Source organism: Carassius gibelio, chromosome B3, assembly GCF_023724105.1.
Source record: "Carassius gibelio isolate Cgi1373 ecotype wild population from Czech Republic chromosome B3, carGib1.2-hapl.c, whole genome shotgun sequence".
Lineage (NCBI taxonomy): Eukaryota > Metazoa > Chordata > Actinopteri > Cypriniformes > Cyprinidae > Carassius > Carassius gibelio.
In genome coordinates, this window is record NC_068398.1 from 14,790,292 (window position 1) to 14,811,482 (window position 21,191).

The following is a 21,191-nucleotide window of genomic DNA, read 5'->3' on the forward strand; positions in this document are numbered from 1 at the left end:
GATTTATTATTTTTCAGCATGTACATTGTGTGGAAATATGCTTTCTTAATAACATTTTCATAATTTAAGTTGCTGCAGTTGCAAGATCAGGTTCATTAAATATCACAACTGATCTTTTCATATAAGGATACTTAATTGAAAATGGATTTCTGTTTCAGTGAAGGCGTATAGCAGTTTTAAATCAGACCTAATAGCTGTCATACACCCTAAAAGATAACCTCATTGAAAATGCGAAAGGAAAAAGGCAGGAACCTTTACAAAAGAGTCTTTATTTAGAGACGTTTACATTCAGTCGCCTTAGCAAAAAGGTCCAGAATCCATATTGCACGCAAAAGATTAAAGTTTTCTTTTTGGCAAATCCCTTTTACATGCATCTAGACATAAATGACCCTCATTTAGTACAGTTCAGAATATAGGCCGACTCATAAACGTTCATGTTTGTCTGTCATACCATATACAGCAGCACAGAATGTGGAGTCAGTCATTAAACCAGGAGAAACATTAAACTTACTCACTCCAGCTTAATCACAACACAGCTGACGTTTGGCATCTTAACGAACGCGCCACAGAACTTTTGGCAACATGAAAAAACACTCCCGGAGAACAAGAAGAGGCAACACAACTAAGCACACACATAACTCTTTACAGTGTCAAAGCTTGTTTCTTCATCCTTTTGACTACATTCACAGGCACACAGCAGTGCAGGTGGGCCAAAAGAAGCCTGCAGCAGAGGTCTGATTTATGGGAACTGCAGAGTTGCTACACAGAGTGGCAAAGGCGCCACCCGATGAGATTGATGACAGGAACAGACATGTTTTTTTTGGCTTGGACTAGGGTACTAGTACCCCTGGGTAAAGTTATAGCCAGTCTCTGAGTGGAGGCTGGAGCCTGAAGCAGTAAAACTGTAGGCAGCATAGGCGACCACAGAGCCCAACATCAGCCCAGACATGTAGGACACAGTCATTATGTTCCCTGTGTGAAATAAAAATCACACAAACTCAAGTTAATGACTGCATCTCTAGAGAAGAGATTATAAATGCATGCTTCTCAAGGTTTAGGCTTACATACAAGCAACTGTTCATCTGCATAGACTTGTGCATATATACTCTATGAATCTAAATGGGGTGATAGATTTACCTGCTAGTTCCCTCTGCTCAGGTGCCACCTTGCCTGCGGCATGAATCATGGGAACACTGCCAAAATAGCCATTAGTGATGCCCATGAGGAGAGAGAAGATGCAAGGCCATGCCGGGTGGCTAAAGGTGGGCTTCTGAGCCGGATACACACACATGATGAACAGAGGGATGAAAACTACTCGCACACACGAGCAGAAGAGAAGACGGGTCCCGTTCCATTCATACGGCACGGCTGCCACGATCTAGACACAAAGGAGAGACAAAGTTAGGTGTCAAAGTACGTCAAAGAATGTAGAAGATGATCCGTAATGTCATAATGTCAGTGAACATACTTTGCCCACAAAGTCGGATATGTTGAAGATGGCCATGATCAGGATGGGCAGCCATTCCCCCAGTGTGACATTCCTGATCTCCGACTCCAGTCCAGGAAAAAGACACAGCGTGATGAAGTAAGTGACGGCAATAGACAGCATGTAGGTCCAAATCACACGGGCCACCACATATCGATGCAGGATCATGTCTGCAACAGAAGGGGTCACTGCTTGATTAACCAATGATATGACTTTTTCAAAGAAATGAAAACTTTACTTCAGGAAGGATGCACCAAAAACAACATTTTACAGAAAATCCATTTTTCACATGAATGTGTTCTTTTGAAATTTCCATTAATCAAAGAAAAAGATGTATAATGGGTTATACAAACATATTAAGCAAAACAAATGTTTTTGACACTGGTAATAATTATAAATGTTTCTTGAGCAGCAAATCAGCATGATATCTGAAGGATCATTCGACACTGAAGACTGGAGAAATGATTTCACTGTGATTTCATTTTCATATTATTGTGTATTATATATTTTTTATATTTACATATTATATAATTGCATTTTGTATATATTTTTAAATATGCATCGTGTGTTATATTTTATATGTATATTTTATATAATTTATTAATATTATCAAACTCAAACCTTTGAATGGCAATGTTCATACAAAATCTTGATTATTAGGAATGCGAGGTAACTTATTATTTGAAAATAAACAGCACAATAATTTTATAATTCATAAAAATTTCATTGTGTGATTTCATTTTAATACAATTGTGTATTATATAAATTTTTTAGGTATATATAATATAGTTTAATTTATTTTTTTAAATATAAATGATGTATTATATTTTATATTAGTATATTATATAATTATTAATAATACAATTTTCAACCTTAAATGCTAATGCATGGTAACTGACTATTATCTGAGAATAAACAAAGCACAAAAGAAATAACACTATTAATGTATAATTTTGCAGATCTTCAGAAAAAAAAAATATATACATTTTGTATCGAAATAAAATATCAAGGATATTTAATAATATCAATGATAATCACTGATTTATTGGTATCAGCTAGAATTGTAATATTGATGCATTGCTAAATCATAATTAATTTGTTAATATGGATTGAGATAGGAAATACTGTTTTCTAAATGAAAACACACCTTTGATGCCTGGCCAGCTCTGTTTAATCTTTGGTTTGGGCACATCAAACCTTACGTAAGTGTTTCCTCCAGCAAAATCTGTGCAGCCGTCTTCAGCAGGCGAAGAGCCCACTGCGCCGTTACCCTTGAAAACAGACAGGACATCTGAACTATTCATACTGAATACATTATATATCCGTATAAGACAAGGGAGTGACTATCAATATTTTTCAGTTCAATACAGCAAAAACCTTGCATTTTTTGATGTAGCAAAAGAAAAAAACACACATCAGAAGCAGTGACCGTATCAAGCAGGTCACTGTGACTTTATAAGAGCGTGCAGTGCATTCAGATATTGTAATGCTTTTCTTGATGAACTAGCATTTCTGCAGGGCTTGCTTGAGAAGGGCCATTACTTGATTAAGTGTTTGGCTGAGCTAGTAAAACCACTCTCCTTAATTTGCTGAGAATAAAACAAGAGCATTCGGGTCTCACGAAAGTACAGACGAGGAACTGCTCAGGAGAAATACACCCTCAGAATAAAGCTCCAGCATAAACAAGCATTCGATAAATAAAAAAAATAAACAGACAACAATGAACAGTAAGAGTCTCTCATTCTAAGGTATTTTGTCTTTGCTAGAATAAAGCGCAGTCTTTAGTCCAAAAATCTTAAAGCAAATTGTACTGGATTGCTGATCTTCTTCACATTTTTGGGGTTCTCATAATTTGGGTAAACTTCTATAGTGGGGAATTTCTTCCCAATAGCATAATCCATGATCAGATTTCTATTTGAATTTCTGGAAGAAGATAAAGAAATCTTGAGAGGAGGAACGACTGAGTGCTTAGTCTGTCAGCCACAGGAAAAACACGAGGTTTATCAGAAGTGCTCTCATATATTACTCCACCCAAACTGTGTGTGTCTGAGTGAGCACTTCTCTCCCGCTCTCCCCGTGTCCTTCTCAGGGCCGCTGAAAGCACTGACCAGCACAAATGAAATGGAGTTATGGGAGAATTTCGAGAAAACACAGCTGAGTATGCGTAACTAAAACAGTCTTTTCACAGTCCAGCTAAATGAAAGAGCTTTACAATTTGTGTTTCCAATGAATTTCCTCACACATTTCCAACAGAGCGTGATAATGCTGCTGATTTATTTAATTAGAAATGGATTTCTAAACCATATAGCAGGGAGAAAAACGATGAGGACATATTTCTGCAAAAACTGACTACACATGTTGGTCTTGGCAACATAATGCAAAAGTATGAGACAGCTAGAGCATATTTACTATTCTAGACACCCTAGTAACATATGACTGGGTAACTTGGTAACCCTTTAATATAAGGAACAATTCTCATTATTAACTAGTTGCTTATTAGCATGCCTATTATTAACATATTGACTCTTTATTAGTAATTATAAAGCACATATTCTGCACGAGCATATTCTAAATCCCTCAGTGCCTACACTTAAAAGCTACCTTACTAACTATTAATAAGTAGCAAATAAGGAGTTTTAGTGAGAATTGGATCTTAAAATAAAGTGTTTCCTGTAATTCTTCTACTGCGCGACTTAGGAAGCTGAATTTCTCTTTTTGGATATTTTTCAGGTATAGATTTAATTGTTTTACCCTTGGTCAAGATTTTCAATATTAGAATAATTAGTGTACTTGATTACGAGAAGGAGCATGCTTAGAATAAAAAATTCTTAGAAACGTAATACTATTTATATAAATTATCTACATATTATTAGTGTATTATATATATTTTTTATATTGAGATATTGTATAACTGCATTTTTTATAATTTCTCGAACTATACTGTATTATGGATTATATATTTTATATTTGTATATTATATAATTAACAATAATAATAGTAATGTTTAATAAATACAATCATAATTGTATTATTCTATTTATATTGTGCATCACTGCAAATCAAGCTGTAATTTTGTCCAATTATGCAAAAAGAGAGAAACAGCTATTTAACTGTATGCACCAGAATTCATCAAATACTTTCTTCCCAAGATATTTTAGACGATTTTGAAATGATGAGAAAATTCAATTTGTTTCTTCATAAAAATGATGGTATCAGTATTGGAGAAGGACCATCAATGGTTTCATAATGACATGCACTTCTCACATCTGGCATGCAAAACTTACAAATCTTACTTCTTCTGTAATGACATCATGGTGGACCTGGTACTGGGTCCCGTTTTGTGAGTGGTCTTTGGCGTGGGACAGGCCCTGTCGTGCCAGACCCGTGTAGTACTTGACAAAGCGTGTCCTACGCACCAGGACGTGCAGGACAAAACACAGTAGCACCATACAGATGGAAATGAGGAAGAAGATGATGGTGTTCTTCCTCTCGTTTTTGATCAATATTTTGGTGAAGATACGACTGAGTGAAATGATCACTCCTGCCGTGCCTATACAGAAAAAAAACCACAGAATGAGAATCTTGGGTTTTGCATTTCACCCACACACCATGGATTTTCATGACCACATCTTACTCTCTCCGGTCATCACGCCCTGTGTGTAGTGCTTGGGAAGCATCCCCATGTATCCATAGAAACTGGACTGCTGCACTGGAGACACAATAGGATGAAAAACTGTTATGGCTGGAAATGTTTAACAACACAATGTGAGCCTAAACGGAGGACAGTCTCCCCAACATGCTTCTGCAGTCATGATGGCTTTGGAAAGAAAAGTATGAACAAATACCTGTACATCCAAAGGCCACAGTACCCATAGACATCAGATTGATGACGTACGACTGCTTCGTGGTGAACCTCTCCAGCCACAAGTCAAAAATGGTGACAAAAAGCAGAGGTCCAAGTGCAAAGAGGTAACCTACAAGAGATGAACTTGGATGTCAACAAATTTGAGATATCATAACTAAAGGCTGGAAAATACTACACAACTTTTAAACACTGGGCATCATACACTTACAGGGTTTGTAATAGTGACGGTATCTTACACTACACAACTGAGGATCTCACACTACCACACTAACAGACTTGCACCTTGTTGCTAGGAGACGCATGACAAACGAAAACAATGTGAGTTCTAAAATCAGTGTTCTAAAACACGTTTGATATCCTCTGACTGGATGGAATCAAAGTCAGAGTCTGTGACTATCATACACTATGTGATTTTCTATGAAATCTGCAGACTGGCTCTGATTTCTGGCAACTAGCATTGATCAAAACAGTAAATAATAGGATAATTGAAGCAAAAATTGTGTAGTGTATTCTGGCCTTAAAGCTGCAGTAGGGAACTTTTGTAAATATACATTTTTTACATATTTGTTAAACCTGTCATTATGTCCTGACAGTAGAATATGAGACAGATAATATGTGAAAAAAATCAAGCTCATCTAGCTCCTCCCAGTGGTCCTATTGCCATTTGCAGAAAGCCATCCACTGCCGGTAAGAAAACAACCAATCAGAGCTGCGGTCCGTAACTTTGTTTGTGTTTAAAATTTAGAAAAATTTATATAATAAGCGAGTAAACCTTGAATCCGTTTTCCAAACTGTGTTTTTAGCTTGTCCTGAATCACCAGGGTACATCTATAATAAGTGTTTATATTCGGACTATTTTAGATTGCTTCGGGGGTACCGCGGCGGAGTAACCCAGTACCTTTGTGATTCTTCATAGACATAAACAGAGAGAAGTAGTTCCGGCTACGATGTTCTTCCGCAAGACGCAAGCAGTTCTGTTTATTAACCGCTAGAGCGTCAAAAGTTCCCTACCGCAGCTTTAATAAATAATCTATGCACTAAAGAAAGTCTGCAGGACTGGTATAGAATTTAATCTGAAACAATTTTCACTCAGAAATTACTAGTAAATTGCACAAATAATTAGAAAGCAATGCAAAGCAACACTGAATTAAACACAATATATTTTTAAGTATAAACACTGAAATAGTATTTTCTTTTAATTTGCTTGCAAACAATATCATATTTGATTAAATCATAGAATTTGCTTTGTTTTTGGAAGGTATAATTAAAATATACCACTGATTACCACTGTACTCAAAATATATTTGGAATGATTATCTTTTCGACAGACAAAAGAAAGTCATCCAGGTCAGCATGAGGTTGAGTAAATTATTTATATTTTTGGGTGAAATATCCCTTTAAAAGGAAATTCCGTTTGCTGCTTTTCACATCACAGTGCGTGATGGTTGCCATTGAAGGGTTTGGGGCTGTGTGTGTTTTTGTGTGTCATCCGTCAGTCGGTATTGTCGTGGTGTAATTTTCCTGTGTTTATCTGCTGTTTGGGTTAGGCCTGAATGTATGCCGCCTCCGCAGTGTTTGGTGAGTGTTATTCCTCAGGTTGTCAGACTGGACTGTGGCCCCTCCTCCCTCTCCCTCTCCCTCCCCTCAGGTCAATCAGGGGATCCTCCCCCATCTCTTTGTGCTTACTGTCTGTCTGCTCTAAATAAACCCACTCACCTACAGTGATCCTGGTGTGCAGGCTCAGCATCTCCACCAGGACATTGTTTAGGATCACAGCTACTAGGGCCACAAGTATATATGTTAAACCCATGTCAAACACAATGGATGTTCCTAAAAGACACAGAAGACATGGAGGAAATGACCATAACGTTTTCTTACCATCATACAGGGACCATAAGATCAATCAAACTGATTTTGACATTTTTCATAAAAACACAAATGTCAAAACTGATTATCGTTATTCAATGAAAGTGCATGATGATCACTGGTCCAAAAAACTTTATTGAGCACAAAGTCACCCAATTAGAGATCTATCTATCTATGTATATATATATATATATATATATATATATATATATATATATATATATATATATATATATATATATATATATATATATATCAAAATATAACATTATAATGAGCAATTCTGGCAAGCACCATGAAAACACCAGTATGAATTTTTTTTTTTACTCTCAATCTTTAACAGATATTTCAACCATATTTTGTTTCATGTAAATGCTCCTGAAAATGTAGATCCATGAATATAATGGAGTACCTTCAAATTTATGGTGCAGGTAGTCAACATCTGTAATGAAGCTATTGTAAGGCAGCAGGAAGCCCACTCCGGCCAGGAGCATGGCAAAATAGATCCCATGGTAACGGTCGTCTGGAACAGGCTCTTCAAACGCTATGCACAGAAATAACACGCATTTGTATTCACAAACCACGAGTGAGAGTTATAAACACAAGTCCTGTCTGTGTTATATTTGTATGACATTTCAAAATATGTGCCTTTTAAATATTTGTCTCTCAGCCTGTGTGCTGTCTCTTTGAACTATATTTATGCATATTTATGAGACATTTGACATTTTGCTCTCTCTCTCTCTTTCTGGATGAGGAACTGATTGATGGAAGCACTTCTGTGTCTCTTGCTGGCTTCCTAATGGTTATAAAGCTCGAGTCCTTTAACACTGCATGCCTAATTTAAGAGATGGAAGAAACTAAATCATGACTAAAAATGTTAAACGTATATTTGACCAGAAGCTGAATATATCTATAAGCTTATAATCGAGCCTAGCAAACTCTAAAGATCAATGTGTATGTTCTCCTACTCCACTGATTTAATAAGCATGACCTTTGTAAGCAGGCAACATGAGGGGACAGACTCTCCAGCCTACATGATTACACATAGCTAGTACATGCCAAGTATTGTAACCCTTTAAACCAAGGCCGGTCGTTGCCAAACCAAAATCTGTATTATTGTACGAGCACAACTCATAGGTAACAGTGACTCAAATGACATTTTGTAGTTGCATTGAGGCTCATGGTATGCAGCAGAGACTCACCCGGTTCTGAAAGGGCCAGCACTCCTTTATCAGATATGTCTTTCACCTGACAGTCCTCTTCCTCCAGCTGATAGCTCTCGAAACTGAAGCTCATCACCACATTGCCCTCGGGAGTATGGCCAGGGGTAGCCTGTTTACGTCTCTCTACTCCTTTTGAGCCCATGGTCGCTCTTTTAAGGGCTGGAATATCTGAAAGGGCCTTCTTTAACAGTGTCGGAAATGTGAGCTGTAAGAGGATGAAAATGAGGAATGTGTGTGTAAGCAACTTACAAAACAGACTAGATGCAACAGATTACATTTAAAATATCTTGACAATCAACCTCAAACTTTAAAGTGTACTTAAGATGTTTCTTTTTTAAGTGTCATCATCACAGAAGAAAAACGTTAATATATATACACTACCAGTCAAAATATATTCCACAAAAATATTAGTCAGCAAAACTGTTTTCAACATTGCATTGATAGAAATAAGAACAACCAATCAGCATATTAGAATGATTTCTGAAGGATCATGTGACACTGAATCTTTGAAATCACAAGACAAAATATTATAATTATTTTAGTTAAATAATATATGTTAAGTCATCCTTTTGCTACAGTGTAATTATAGATTTAAGTACTGAGCAACATTAATTATGCATGTACTTACTATATGGTTAGGGTTTGGCTTAGGGCTACATGCATTTAATTATGCATAATCTATTGTTATTATGATAGTAAATAATGTGTGAAACATGGACAGTAAAATAAAGGGTTACCAAAATAATTTGTATTTTAAATATATATCATTTACATTTCATAATATTAAAATATATTCATATTTTTTGATCGAGCATTTCTTAATACAGTTTCAAATCAATAACACCATTATTACCGTAATCACATGATATAATGACAGTCTTAACAATCTTAAACAACTAAAACGACATCTAAAGATATTTCCATGTAAGTCTATTTTATGTATTAATCTGCATGTATCTCTGATGTTCATAAAGTTCAATATACTCACTATAAGCATTATGGCAAATTTGAGTTTTTCATATTAGTTCACTGAGATGAAAGGGGCCTGTGATGTCCAATTGGCTCTAGTGACTGAACAGTGAAGTGTAATAAAAGCATGAAGAGCAGCCTCAAGCCACTTTCTGTTAAATCAGCCGTGCCATGTGACATTTCACTTTTGGCTATATAGGCTCTATATGCCTTTGTGCAAGTAATGTCCTTTTTTGCTTTATTTGCATACGTATAAATGTGCATCACTAGTAGCCTAATGTATTGCCAAGGGATATATTGCATCCCTGTGTGATATTTTAGCACAGAGCAATGAGACAATCTAAAATAAATCTATATTCTCAATGCAAATCAGGTGCTTCTAGCGAGAAAAGCCTTAGCCAAGATGCCACGGTTGGACATGCTATTGATATTTTCCTCATCTTGGAAATCTGCCAATGTGTCCTTTGAAGAGGCTGGGGCTGGGAATGCACGAGTGGTTCAAAAGAAACGCAATCTTTGATATCAGTGTTACGTCACTGACTGGAGACTTGTTGGGCACATTTTGTGCCTTATCCGACTGTGTTGCATCGTGATGATTAAAAACCAAATGGAATAGTTTATTTTTTTGTAACCAAACACAAATACATACTGTACAAAAACATATTCACAAAGCTGTCATGTAGCCCATATTATCATAGTGGCTGATGTTGTGTACCTAAGACAGGCTACAGTGAACAGTGTTGAGACATGGGAATAACAAAGCACACCTGCTGAATGAACTGTCAAGATGTGTCACTTGATTATATGTGGTAATTTTCTATAGATTATCATTATAATATGCACTGGAAAGGAAGTCAATATATTATAGATATATTATAAAATATAATAACATGTATAAAGGCTTTCTAAAAAATGATGCAATGAGCCAATGATACAGGAGAATGGCTGATGAATGCAGATGAACAATAAGAGGACCTGATGCTCGCGATGATTAAGATGATTATATAGAGCTGTTGTGTGTTTAATATAAGTTAAAGTATAAATTTGTGGAAAATGTTAGTTAAAAAACAAGATGCTGTAAGACGGAATAAGTCTAAATTCAAACGATTTGCGAAAACTTTCGTATGAAAAAAACCAAACTAATCTCATGCGCTTTTCGCTAAACTGCTGTTTAATCAGCAGTAATCCAAAAAGAGCTCTGTACATATCAAGACGTTTTTAAGAGCGTTTAATCACTCTCTTCTTTTCTAAACACACCATCCCTGCGAGAAAATGTCACCTAATGTTATCTGCTATATCTGTAGGGTGCTTTGTTGCTCTCACTGGACTTGTTTTTGCTAGTCATACGATCAGATCGCAGCATATATTTCCATTATTCATCTAGCAGCGCTCATGCATCATTTTAAAGAGACAAACGCGACACAGTCATCCGAAAGACAACAGGTTAAATCTTACCCCCGAACAATTAAATGCGTCTTTCCTCCCTTATTCGCATGTTACTCCGGGTAACCACAAACCTTCTTTACATTGAAATCATTTTCATCGTAGGTGCGATGTTGTTTGGGTTCTCCGGTGTAAATATCCTCCCGCACATACACGGTGAAGAGGCACAGAGCAGCTGTCACACGCACACACGCACACACACACACACACACACACACACACACACAGGTCTGAAGCATCCTCCAGCTGTCTGCCAGGCTTTCATTATCGCTTTAAAGGAAACCTGCATTAGTGCACTTCATGAACAGCACTTATTTCCATAGCCTACTGCAATGAATAATAGATGAAAAACAAATCAATGATTACAGTGTCACACATGAAATATTTAAAAAGAAACTAAAACAAACCGTTACGTAGGCCTATAGATTATGGCAAGCCGTTTTATCTTAAAATATTCCCAGCTTTACTCGTAAAAATATCTTACTGGCCCCAATATGCATTCTAGGGAATTTGTGATTGGCATTGTGGTCTGCGTGATGGCAGTGTGTGTACACAACCACACAACCACCCTACAACGATAAAAATCCACCCAAATTTTTATCTACTAAAATCTTTACCACTTTCTCAAATCGAGCAAATCTGTCTGTGTTGAAGTCTTCAAATACAAGGCCCTCCCACGATAGTTTGATTGACAGAAGTGTTTCGGCACAGACTGGACTGGCATCTTACCTTATGCTGGGTACACACCAAAAGATTTTTTACATCTTATAAGATTTTCAAAAATGTGATAGACCACAAAAAGGAGGATTAAAAAATCCTATAGGTTTAACCGTTTTGCTCCTATAGTGTGTGGTGTACCATGATGTGACAAAGACATCACAGATCACACCACACACGAGCAGATTTTCAACCAGAGTCTCGACTGTGAACACAGGAAATCTCACAAAATCTCGCGAGACTTCAGAATAAGCATAGCAGACGATATGCAGGAAGAAATTGCAATGATAGTGTTTGGAATGATTTTCACAGAAAATTCACGGGGAAGAAAAAGAAAAGGGTTTGGGTGACGTCGTGGAGACAGCGGGAACACTGTCTGTACAAGTACAGAGTGAGCAAGACACCATGACTTCTTCCGTCTTCCATCATCTCGCTTGCTGATTGGATATTGTTTCGCTTTACGTGATAATCTCCAGAGCATGTGTGCCTTTTTGCTCGGGGTTCCCCCCACACATCAGGATTTCTGATCGTAAATATCAAACATGTTGAAAATTTTAGATTCGCGATCGAGGAGGCTCCGATGTTCTTCCGATCAGGTTCGGACACTCTTAACACACCTCACACCAAGGGACCATCTGATAAGACAATCCATGTCGCTTCCATTATGAGCGTGCATACCGCGCACCTACACCGGGTTTACAAACGTGATACAGACGTGATATGTGAACGGCCCCTTAAACAGAATAATAAACTCTAAGCACTGCATGCACCTTTTTTATTTGGTCTATTACATTAGTTTCAATCAATAGCTTTTGGGGGAAAAAACATACATTGGCTCCAGATTGAAACAAGTGGAATCCAGTGCAAACATTGTAGGTTAATTTTGTCGTTATTAAAACTTCTTAAAATCGTTTGGATAATCAGTGCGTTGTACTCGTCAGTACATGGTTGGGGATTGGATGTCCAGACAGCATTCTTGGAAAATATCAATGCTCAATCACGACTCACAATGAGGAAGGAGCATATGATAGATTGCTTTATTTGCATTTTAGAGAAATCAGTGGGACACCTTTGCATTTTGAATGTACTTGTGGGAAGGTCTATACACAGGAAGTTACAATGCTGCTGTTATATATCTGGCATCACTTACAGAATGAGAATGCAACAAAAACAAGGTGAACATGCAGTGTTCATCTGTCAAATGACCTGCCAAGGCAACGATGCCCTATTAAGGGTCCTCTGTGTGAAGAAGAAATGGACTTTATGTTTCCTGATAAATGGCATATCACACACTTATTCTGTATCTAAGAAAATGTCAGCTTTATGTTTTTTTCTTTTCAGGCCTTCTATTCAATCAATATTTAAAAAAGTCACCAAAAATACACATCAGGATGCTTTATTATTTAGCATTTACCAAGAAAAAAAAATACATGTTGTGCATGGCTGAGCTCAGAAATATTTAACACCAATCTAATTTAGTGAACTGGAAAATCATATTTTTATGTGTAAGTAATAAATCCCTTGATGGTGTTCCACTTTTATTTGCACTTGTTCATCAATTAGCATAGTTTTTGACTGATCACTTCCCACTTGTATTTTGCTGTCCCAGTTAGTATAATAAGAAACCATTGGTCATTAAACAATGTTTTTCTAGCTCTGCCTTTCAACGATGTAAGGTTGCTATCTTGTTCGCATTCAGAATGATTGATTTTGGATATCTTGTATCCAAAAATAAATAAATAAAAATAAATAAATAAAACAAATAGCTAATGTTCTGTTTGGCTGATTGATATTGATGAAGAAGCAATTCAATATCATTCAATCAATGAATCATCAGTTTATATATTTGTTTTCTCAGCAACATGTCTAAACACAAGGAACTGGCAAAATCAACCCTTTTACATGAGTTAAATGAGTTCGTTCTTTGTCTGGATGTTCTGTTTATCCAGTGGAAATTTCATTTCCTTCCCAATGTCATTTCCCCAGAAGGCCTCTGTGCGTGTGTATTCAGAAAGCTGACTGGGCTGTTTCATTACCTCCTCTATCACCTGCTCTGTTTTGCTATACTGTGCAGTTACAAAATGGCTCAAAGGCATTTGCCCAAAGCCAAATGGTAATAGCAGTCTTTATCATGTGTGTGTGTAATTTGACAGGATGGATGTTATGTGTATATTTTACATACTATATTTCAAATCCCTGGCATAACAATCTTGTAAAGGCTTTAAAACAAGTTATTCATAGTCAAATCCACATTCTCATACTCACCCAGTGCATTATTGACAAAGATATATACAGTGTTTATAATTCCTGACATAATTATCTGTAATGTCAAGCATTTACAAGTGCACTCAGTATTTTATCCTCAATAAAAGGTTTTAAATATAAAGAAATAACAACAAAAGACAGGATTACCAAAAAAGCTTTAGCTGACAAGGTCCTGAGTTTATCTCTGATCCTTCCAGTTGAGTTTTGAGTTGATCTCTTTTTATTCAGTTAAGTGCTACTATTAGGGCTGCTGTTTCAGCATATGTTGCTGCGGGAGACGAGTGATGAACCAGATCATGCAGGAACAAGTTCAGACCTGCTGGAGAGTAATGAGATACGGCTCAAACACTGGCCTATCATTAATCGTGTCTACTGCTGGGATTTGTAGCATATCGTCAGCTACATACTTCTTTGACAAACTGGTGGAAATGTTCTCACATATAGCATGCTGTGGAGCAACTGCTATAATAAATCAATGTAAGTTTTAAAGATTCAAGTTGTTATTCCAAAACGTTATTCAGTGAGAATACTAAGCAAAAACCCCAAATACAGTGCAAATTTAATGTATGAATTATAAAGCTGAAATGCAGATTTAAATCTGATATATAAGCAGTGTTTAAATGTGTGTGAGTAACTCTTTACATAAAGTGAAATAAATTAAGAAATAAGAATTTGTATCCTAGACCCAATAGGGAACATTTTCTAACATTGCAGCCAAGTTCTTTCAAATTTAGCTCAAAGTTATCTGATCTTTAATTAGCACAATTTGTTTTTCTGAAACATTGTCGCTGGACGTCTAACATTTTTTAATGTTACTAATTGTTTTAGAATGTTTAAAGAACATTCAAAAGTAAAATTGTTGTGATGGTTAACATTCACATAACCAAGAGAATTTTGTTAAAAAACATTTAAAATACTGGACATTTTGAACGTTCAGAGAACATTCAGAAATAACATTTTCATAATGTAATGGGAACATTACCAAAACATTCTTACATATTTGTGTCAGCTGGGATAGTGCCTTCTGAGCATAATCTTATTTGCAATGCATCCTGAACTGCTTATAACTGCAACTTTATTTCATGATTTTGAAACATGTCATACAACTGTGATTTTGTTTTTCATATTTGCATTATTATGTCTCATTCTCTAAACAGTAAATCTCATTATGATATCAGGAGGTGGTCTCCAAACAGACCTGTACCCTAGGGCCTCGCAGGACCATAATCCATCCTGGATGGATGTGAACAGTGACGTGCAAGTTGACTTCAACAGAACAGCAGAAACACTGCAGGGAATTAAAGTTAAATTATTTTCTTAGAATTGGAATTAGGTATGAGGGTGTTAAGGAGTCTAACAGCCTCAGGGAAAACGTTTGAGAGTCTAATAGAGTTAGTCTGTGTACTATAATATCATTTGTGAGCTTGTGGGAGGGTGAAGAGTTTACACGAGGTGGCGTTTGTTGTACCACAGGCCTTGTGCATGCCATATTTGTAGTATAGGTCTTTATAACAATTATTTTCTGTATATGTAATGAGATTGGACATTGTAAATTAAAAATCATTATATATGTTAATTCCCATCATGACAGTTATTGCAGGTATCAATGTATAATGCAAAACATAATAGCCTCTCGTCTCTGCCAGACAGATTTTTTAAATTAGCTTGTGAGACATGCGATGAGGAAAAATTTCTTGGACACACTGCAATGCCTTAACTTTATTAATACAATCTTCCTTGACTACTCTTATAAGATTAAAACAAGGGCTGTGTTCCGAATGCAATACTAGCACACAAAATGCTGCACTCCATGCCCTTTATTTTGTTATTTTTTAAAACAGTGAATTGAACAGTGTTATAAAAAAAATAAAATACATTTTTAATGTATAATAAAGCAAGTCGAGTTCTTAAAAATAAAATGTGTTATTGTGCATTTTTATACAAATTGCATAGAAATATATTTACATTATTATTTAAATTTGGCAGTCTAAATAATTCTAAAGAAAGAGTTGTTGTAAATAAATAAATAAATAATATATATATATATATATATATATATATATATATATATAACTAAACTAGTTTTAGTAAAATAAAACTTAAACAATACATTTTTTAAATAAAATAATATATACATTTCTCATTTAGATTTTAACTACTTTGTACTAAAATAAAAAAAATCTATTCAGACACGTTTTTAAAAAAAAAATTTAAACTAATAAAAAGAACAGAAATACACAATAAAATTAGCACAACTGTAACTAATTTTTAATTAAAATAGAATATCTAAAAAAAAAACTAATTCAAAAAATTAAAATAAAACTATGATCCTAAAATAATGCTGGATATTAGTTGTGGTTCAACCATCAAATGGCAGGTCAAGTTAAGTGCATTGCATTGTGGGATACAGAACTTAATACAGTAAGGTCAACATTACACTACTTGTTTTGGCAAATACAGTAGGTCATGGGTATCCTCTTTATAAAGTAAAAAAAAAACATTGTATATGATGCAGAAACAGAATGAGTAGTAAGGTATAGTATTCAATATGGAACCCAGGCAAATAAATAAAAAAGCAGGCATTTGATTGCATTAAAAAAAGAACAAAAAATGTGTAAGTCAAGGAAGGACAGATAGAATCCACTGGCACACGGGGAATTTAAATATTCTCTATCCTTCACACAGCAGATAAATGAGCTAGAACAATAACATTCTTTCCATTACATCATTTTCCTAATCACGAGGATTATTAACTTATTCAATTAGAGTGTGGAACTGAGATTGGCCTGATCTTCCATCTGTCAGCAGACATTACAGATGAACTAATAAACCTGGTTCTCTGAAAACCAGATCCAGATTAGAAATAATAGTATTATAAAATGTGATAACCCTGCTATCATATGTCCTACAGCAACGAAAGAATAAAATCTGCAGAGTAAACATATGGCCAGTGAAAATCAGAGCAGATATGTGAATAATGAAAATCAGTATAAGGTAACGGCACGCTGGACAGTGTAACTGCTGAAAGACTATGAACTGATGTCTCCTCTGATGTGCCTGCTGCACCATCTTAATTAAAATCTCAACATTAGAATTCTGCCTGGGATTTTTATGGCAGAGCGGAGTAATGAATGGCACTTATGCCTTTGACCTCCTGTCTAATGCGTCCATCCACCACATCTGTGTCTCTCATACATCCTAATGAGTTCCCCATGACAGCCTCTTCTCTTTCTCATTTATTGAATGTTACAGAATAGTTAGATTTGCACCACCATTTTGATTGTAAAAAATACCTAGCATTTATTTGTTGTAGCCTATGATTCTCCCTAATAAATGCACTTACGCAGACTGCACTTACATTGGTGGCCAAAATGATTAGACCACTAGTATTTTCATCTGCAGCTAAAAAATGTTTTTCAGTCAGTTATTTCTATCTTTTGCTGATGCTTTAAGAAACCTACCTGCAAAGCTACAGTATATTGTTAAAAGTTTTAGACACTTAAAAATGATGTAAATTGAGGATGCTGTCAAAAATAATGGCAGAGATAAAGATTCTTTATCAGTTAACTTCTTGGAGACGTTGCCACAGTTCTTCTGGATTGAGTCTGTCTCAGTTTGTTCTGTTTCTTCATGTTATTCCAGACAGACTGATGATGATGATGAGATCAGATCTCTGTGTGCAGCACTGGCTGCTGTCAGACTCCTCGTGCAAACAAACATTTCACTGGATTATTACAATTACTGGCAAAATGAATGTTTGAAAATGTAAACTGATATTTCCTACTGACACACTACAGCAAAATATAGAAAAAAAACGGACTTAAAACCATTTTTACTGATGAAAATACTAGTTTTCTAATAATTTTGCCCACCGCTGTATGCTGTATGGAATATTGTATATTGTATAGTATATAGACTGTAAATACATTATCTAAGATCTATCTATCCACTCAAAAGCTTTCAGATTCCAATACAGTTTTGGATTTCAGCCACATGCATGTAAAGATCTATGTGCACCTGAATGCAAATGGTAGTGGAAAAGACTTGGATTAAGGTTTACTCAGGGCCTTCAATGAAGTAAAGCTGTTTTTGTCACGTGTACTGTATGACTTTGAAAACTGACAGAAGATGAATCATAACATTTTGTAATGCTGCAAAATGAATTTTATTTGAAGGTACTGACCTATAGATATCCCCAAAACAGTTACCTAATTTTACAACAATCAATTCAATGACTAAAAGGATGTAGTTCGGTTGCTCAGAGAAGGTGATGTTTTACCACAAACCACATAAAAAGCTAAAGTTCTCTCTAGCAAAAAACAACAACAACAACATTATGATCTGCATCATGTAAAGACAAATGCAAATGTTCACATTATATATATATATATATATATATATATATATATATATATATATATATATATATATATATATATATATATATATATAAGGTCTTTATTTTGATTACTTACCACAAAGAACATGTCTTTTTTTAATTGAATTAATTACAAGGTGCTGTGATTAAATAATCTAACCAGTCGTGAACTAAATTTGGCTGTGAAAATACCCCCAAAAGGTCATTCAAACCTGTTATTGTGTTCAATGTTTAGGCTACAATGGCCTAACATAAAGTATGGGGCATAAAAGAAGATGATTCGAAAAACATCTCAGTATTTTTGTGTTTATGCAATGAAAGTAACTTGTGACCAAAACAGCTTAGTTACCAGCAGTCTTCAAAATACCTTCTTTTATGTTGTGCAAAAGAGAATAAATCATTCATGTTTGAAACAACATGAGGGTGAGTCATTTATGACATAATTTTCATTTTTGGGTGAACTATCCCATTAAAATAGGCTTTTTTTTTAGAACAAAAATAAAAACGTTCATTTAAAAATAAAAAAGTCAGAGAGGAAAACTACCCAAAACACCCCAATCCAGGTGAATTGATTAAATTGACTAAAGCTGTAAATGCTCCATAAAGCTGAACCTGCTGCTGTTCATTATTCTCCATCTGCACTCCTGCACTGCAGTGAATCTCCGTCACACACATAGACAGGTCACACACACAGCTCTTCAGACGCCATTTCCACAGAGATGAGCCTCCTTTGAAAACAAATGAATCAAACCGATGGTCCGTCACAGAAGCCTAATTATCCGAGCATAAAAAAATACAAAATAGATTGCAAATTGCAACCAATTGCAAGAAAACGTAGTTGTATTTATTAGCGTATATTTACTTTTGTGTAGCCCTGTATGTAACTTTGCTAAAAGTAACAGGTGATTAAAACAGATAAAACCAATTAAACAGGTTGTTTCTTTACATTAATATCAAAGTCAAAGAGCGACGTCTGGTGGTCACGTGATTTATAAGCCCCGCCCCACTTGTTTCTCGTTTACGTCACTCCATTTCACTCCCAGCGTCCTCCGCTGCAGCCCTCATCTTGAAGTTCAGAGCAAGATGGCGGATAAACCAGGTATGGTTGAATGGGACACGTAAAGCCGAGTATTATTGACTGTTGGATAGGAAAGCTGTAGCTGAATCGCTCTCTGTGATATATGTCTGTGTCTGAAGGCCTGCATGGAGTGAGTTTTTGTTGTGTGGTTTGTGCGCCGCTCAAGGCCTCGACGCGGACAGACGCGAGTCATGTCAAGGACTTTCATTAACATTGACCACACGGGCTTTCAAATTACATTCATGACTGATTATATTGTTCAGGACATGTATGTTCCTCTGTAGTGTTCTGTGAAGTATTCGTTAGGGAAGCATGTTTGTTAGTTAATGTCACAAAACATAAGTGAACTACTGCCTGACGGCTTTCATTTAAGACCAATGACTTCTATATAAATATAGCGTCAGTGTATGTTTTTGTAGGTTAACAATTCTATTATCAATGTGCTGTAAGTCTAGGATGTGACCAAATAAATTTAGTAAACTATAAAAATAACAACCATAAATATTGTGCAGTGGAAACGTTCTTGCAATAAGTATTTATCTTCTATATGTATAACATCGTGGTGCTCAGTAGTTATCAAATAATACTAACGTAGTACTGAAAATTATTCTAATATGTGTCAAGAGCAAACAAACATAACTCCATGGTGCATTTTCTGTCTGTTTGGAGCGACTTGAAACAAGTGCATTTTGCATAAAATTGACATTCTTTAGATTAGATTATGTAGATTCAATTTTATTGTCACTGCACATGTAAGGTACTAGGCAAGGAAATGTTGTAGTTAGCATCTAACCAGAAGTGAAATAAGCAGTAGGTACAGGATCTACAGTGTCTACAATGTTACAAATGTACAATAAATATACAGATAAGGCTGGGTACATAATTTAGAGATTTTTAAATACTATCTGCATGATGTACAGATAGTTGTACTATGAGCATATTATACAGATGGATTATGTGAAAGTGTATGTACACTGTAAACAGAAACTATGAACATAGTCAGAGGGCAGAATTCAGGAAGGAGACAGCTGTAGGGAAAAATCTTTACCTTTCTAATCCATGCATGCAACTATTATTCTTGCATTTTTACAACTATTTATTTCTCAGTTTTATAATGCACAGGAGACCTTGCTTACTGATTATCAAATAAAATCCAGTGAAATGTCTTTATCTAGAAGTGTGTTTATTTCGTGCATTTTTCCCCTAGTGGCCCTGGCCCAGAAGAAGCTCATGGACGTCAAGCTCGGACAGCTGCCATCGTGGCTGGGAACAAGAGACTTCACCCCAAATGGACTTCTTGGTAGTGTTCGTGGAGGTAACGACCAGTGTATTCAATATTAGAAAAGCATCTCTAATCAATATTGTAATGGTTTCTGTTTTTATATTAGCTGTTGCATAATATTTTCCCCAATCAAAACTTTTTAGGATACGAGAGATACTACAACAAATACATCAATGTGAGGAAAGGTGGCATTGGTGGAGTTGCCATGTTCCTTGCTGGTTACATTGCCCTGAGCTACCTCTGGGAATACGATCACATCAGTAAGTACAAACTCAGTGTATTAAAGAATCAGTTGTAGTGTGTCCTTCACTGTTGACTGAGTAAGTGTTTTCTTGTCCAGAGCACGACCGGTGGAGGAAGTACCACTGAAAGCCACTGGACCACTCAAACCTTGGCAGTGTGATCATCACACCTCTCAGCTTTCTCTGTATGTGACTGTTGTGACCAAGAATAAAATTACAGTTATTTACTTTGGACTCTTTATTCAAAGCATACACCGTGTTGGCTGTATGTATAAGAGCTTGATTATTATTCACATTTCTTGTGAAAAATTAAACGTGTATTAAATTGGGGTTTTAATACAGTTTTTGTATGTCATTCCTCAAGCGTTGGGATGGTT

At 35.7% G+C, this 21,191-nt stretch overlaps 2 protein-coding genes across 3 annotated transcripts; one reads left to right on the forward strand and one right to left on the reverse strand.

Moving 5' to 3' along the window:
- Positions 1 to 249: 249 nt before the first annotated feature.
- Positions 250 to 11,063, reverse strand: slc29a4a (solute carrier family 29 member 4a). 2 transcript variants are annotated; one of them, XM_052549847.1, is made up of 11 exons: positions 10,865 to 11,063; positions 8,420 to 8,645; positions 7,630 to 7,761; positions 7,068 to 7,181; positions 5,332 to 5,460; positions 5,121 to 5,195; positions 4,780 to 5,036; positions 2,634 to 2,757; positions 1,469 to 1,656; positions 1,138 to 1,378; positions 250 to 972 (listed from the first exon to the last, which is right to left on the reverse strand). In XM_052549847.1, exons 2-11 carry the CDS (start codon positions 8,580 to 8,582, stop codon positions 839 to 841), a joined length of 1,557 nt encoding a protein of 518 aa, XP_052405807.1. In that variant the 5' UTR covers positions 8,583 to 8,645; positions 10,865 to 11,063; the 3' UTR covers positions 250 to 838. The 2 variants fall into 2 exon arrangements, with proteins under 2 accessions (XP_052405807.1, XP_052405806.1); XM_052549846.1 differs by having other exon boundaries at positions 4,771 to 5,036.
- An 8,106-nt stretch (positions 11,064 to 19,169) lies between these two features.
- atp5mf (ATP synthase membrane subunit f) lies at positions 19,170 to 21,041 on the forward strand. Its single transcript, XM_052553042.1, has 4 exons — positions 19,170 to 19,311; positions 20,498 to 20,605; positions 20,716 to 20,832; positions 20,913 to 21,041. The coding sequence occupies exons 1-4, from the start codon at positions 19,296 to 19,298 to the stop codon at positions 20,939 to 20,941; spliced, it is 270 nt and encodes an 89-aa protein (XP_052409002.1). The 5' UTR covers positions 19,170 to 19,295; the 3' UTR covers positions 20,942 to 21,041.
- Positions 21,042 to 21,191: the final 150 nt, after the last annotated feature.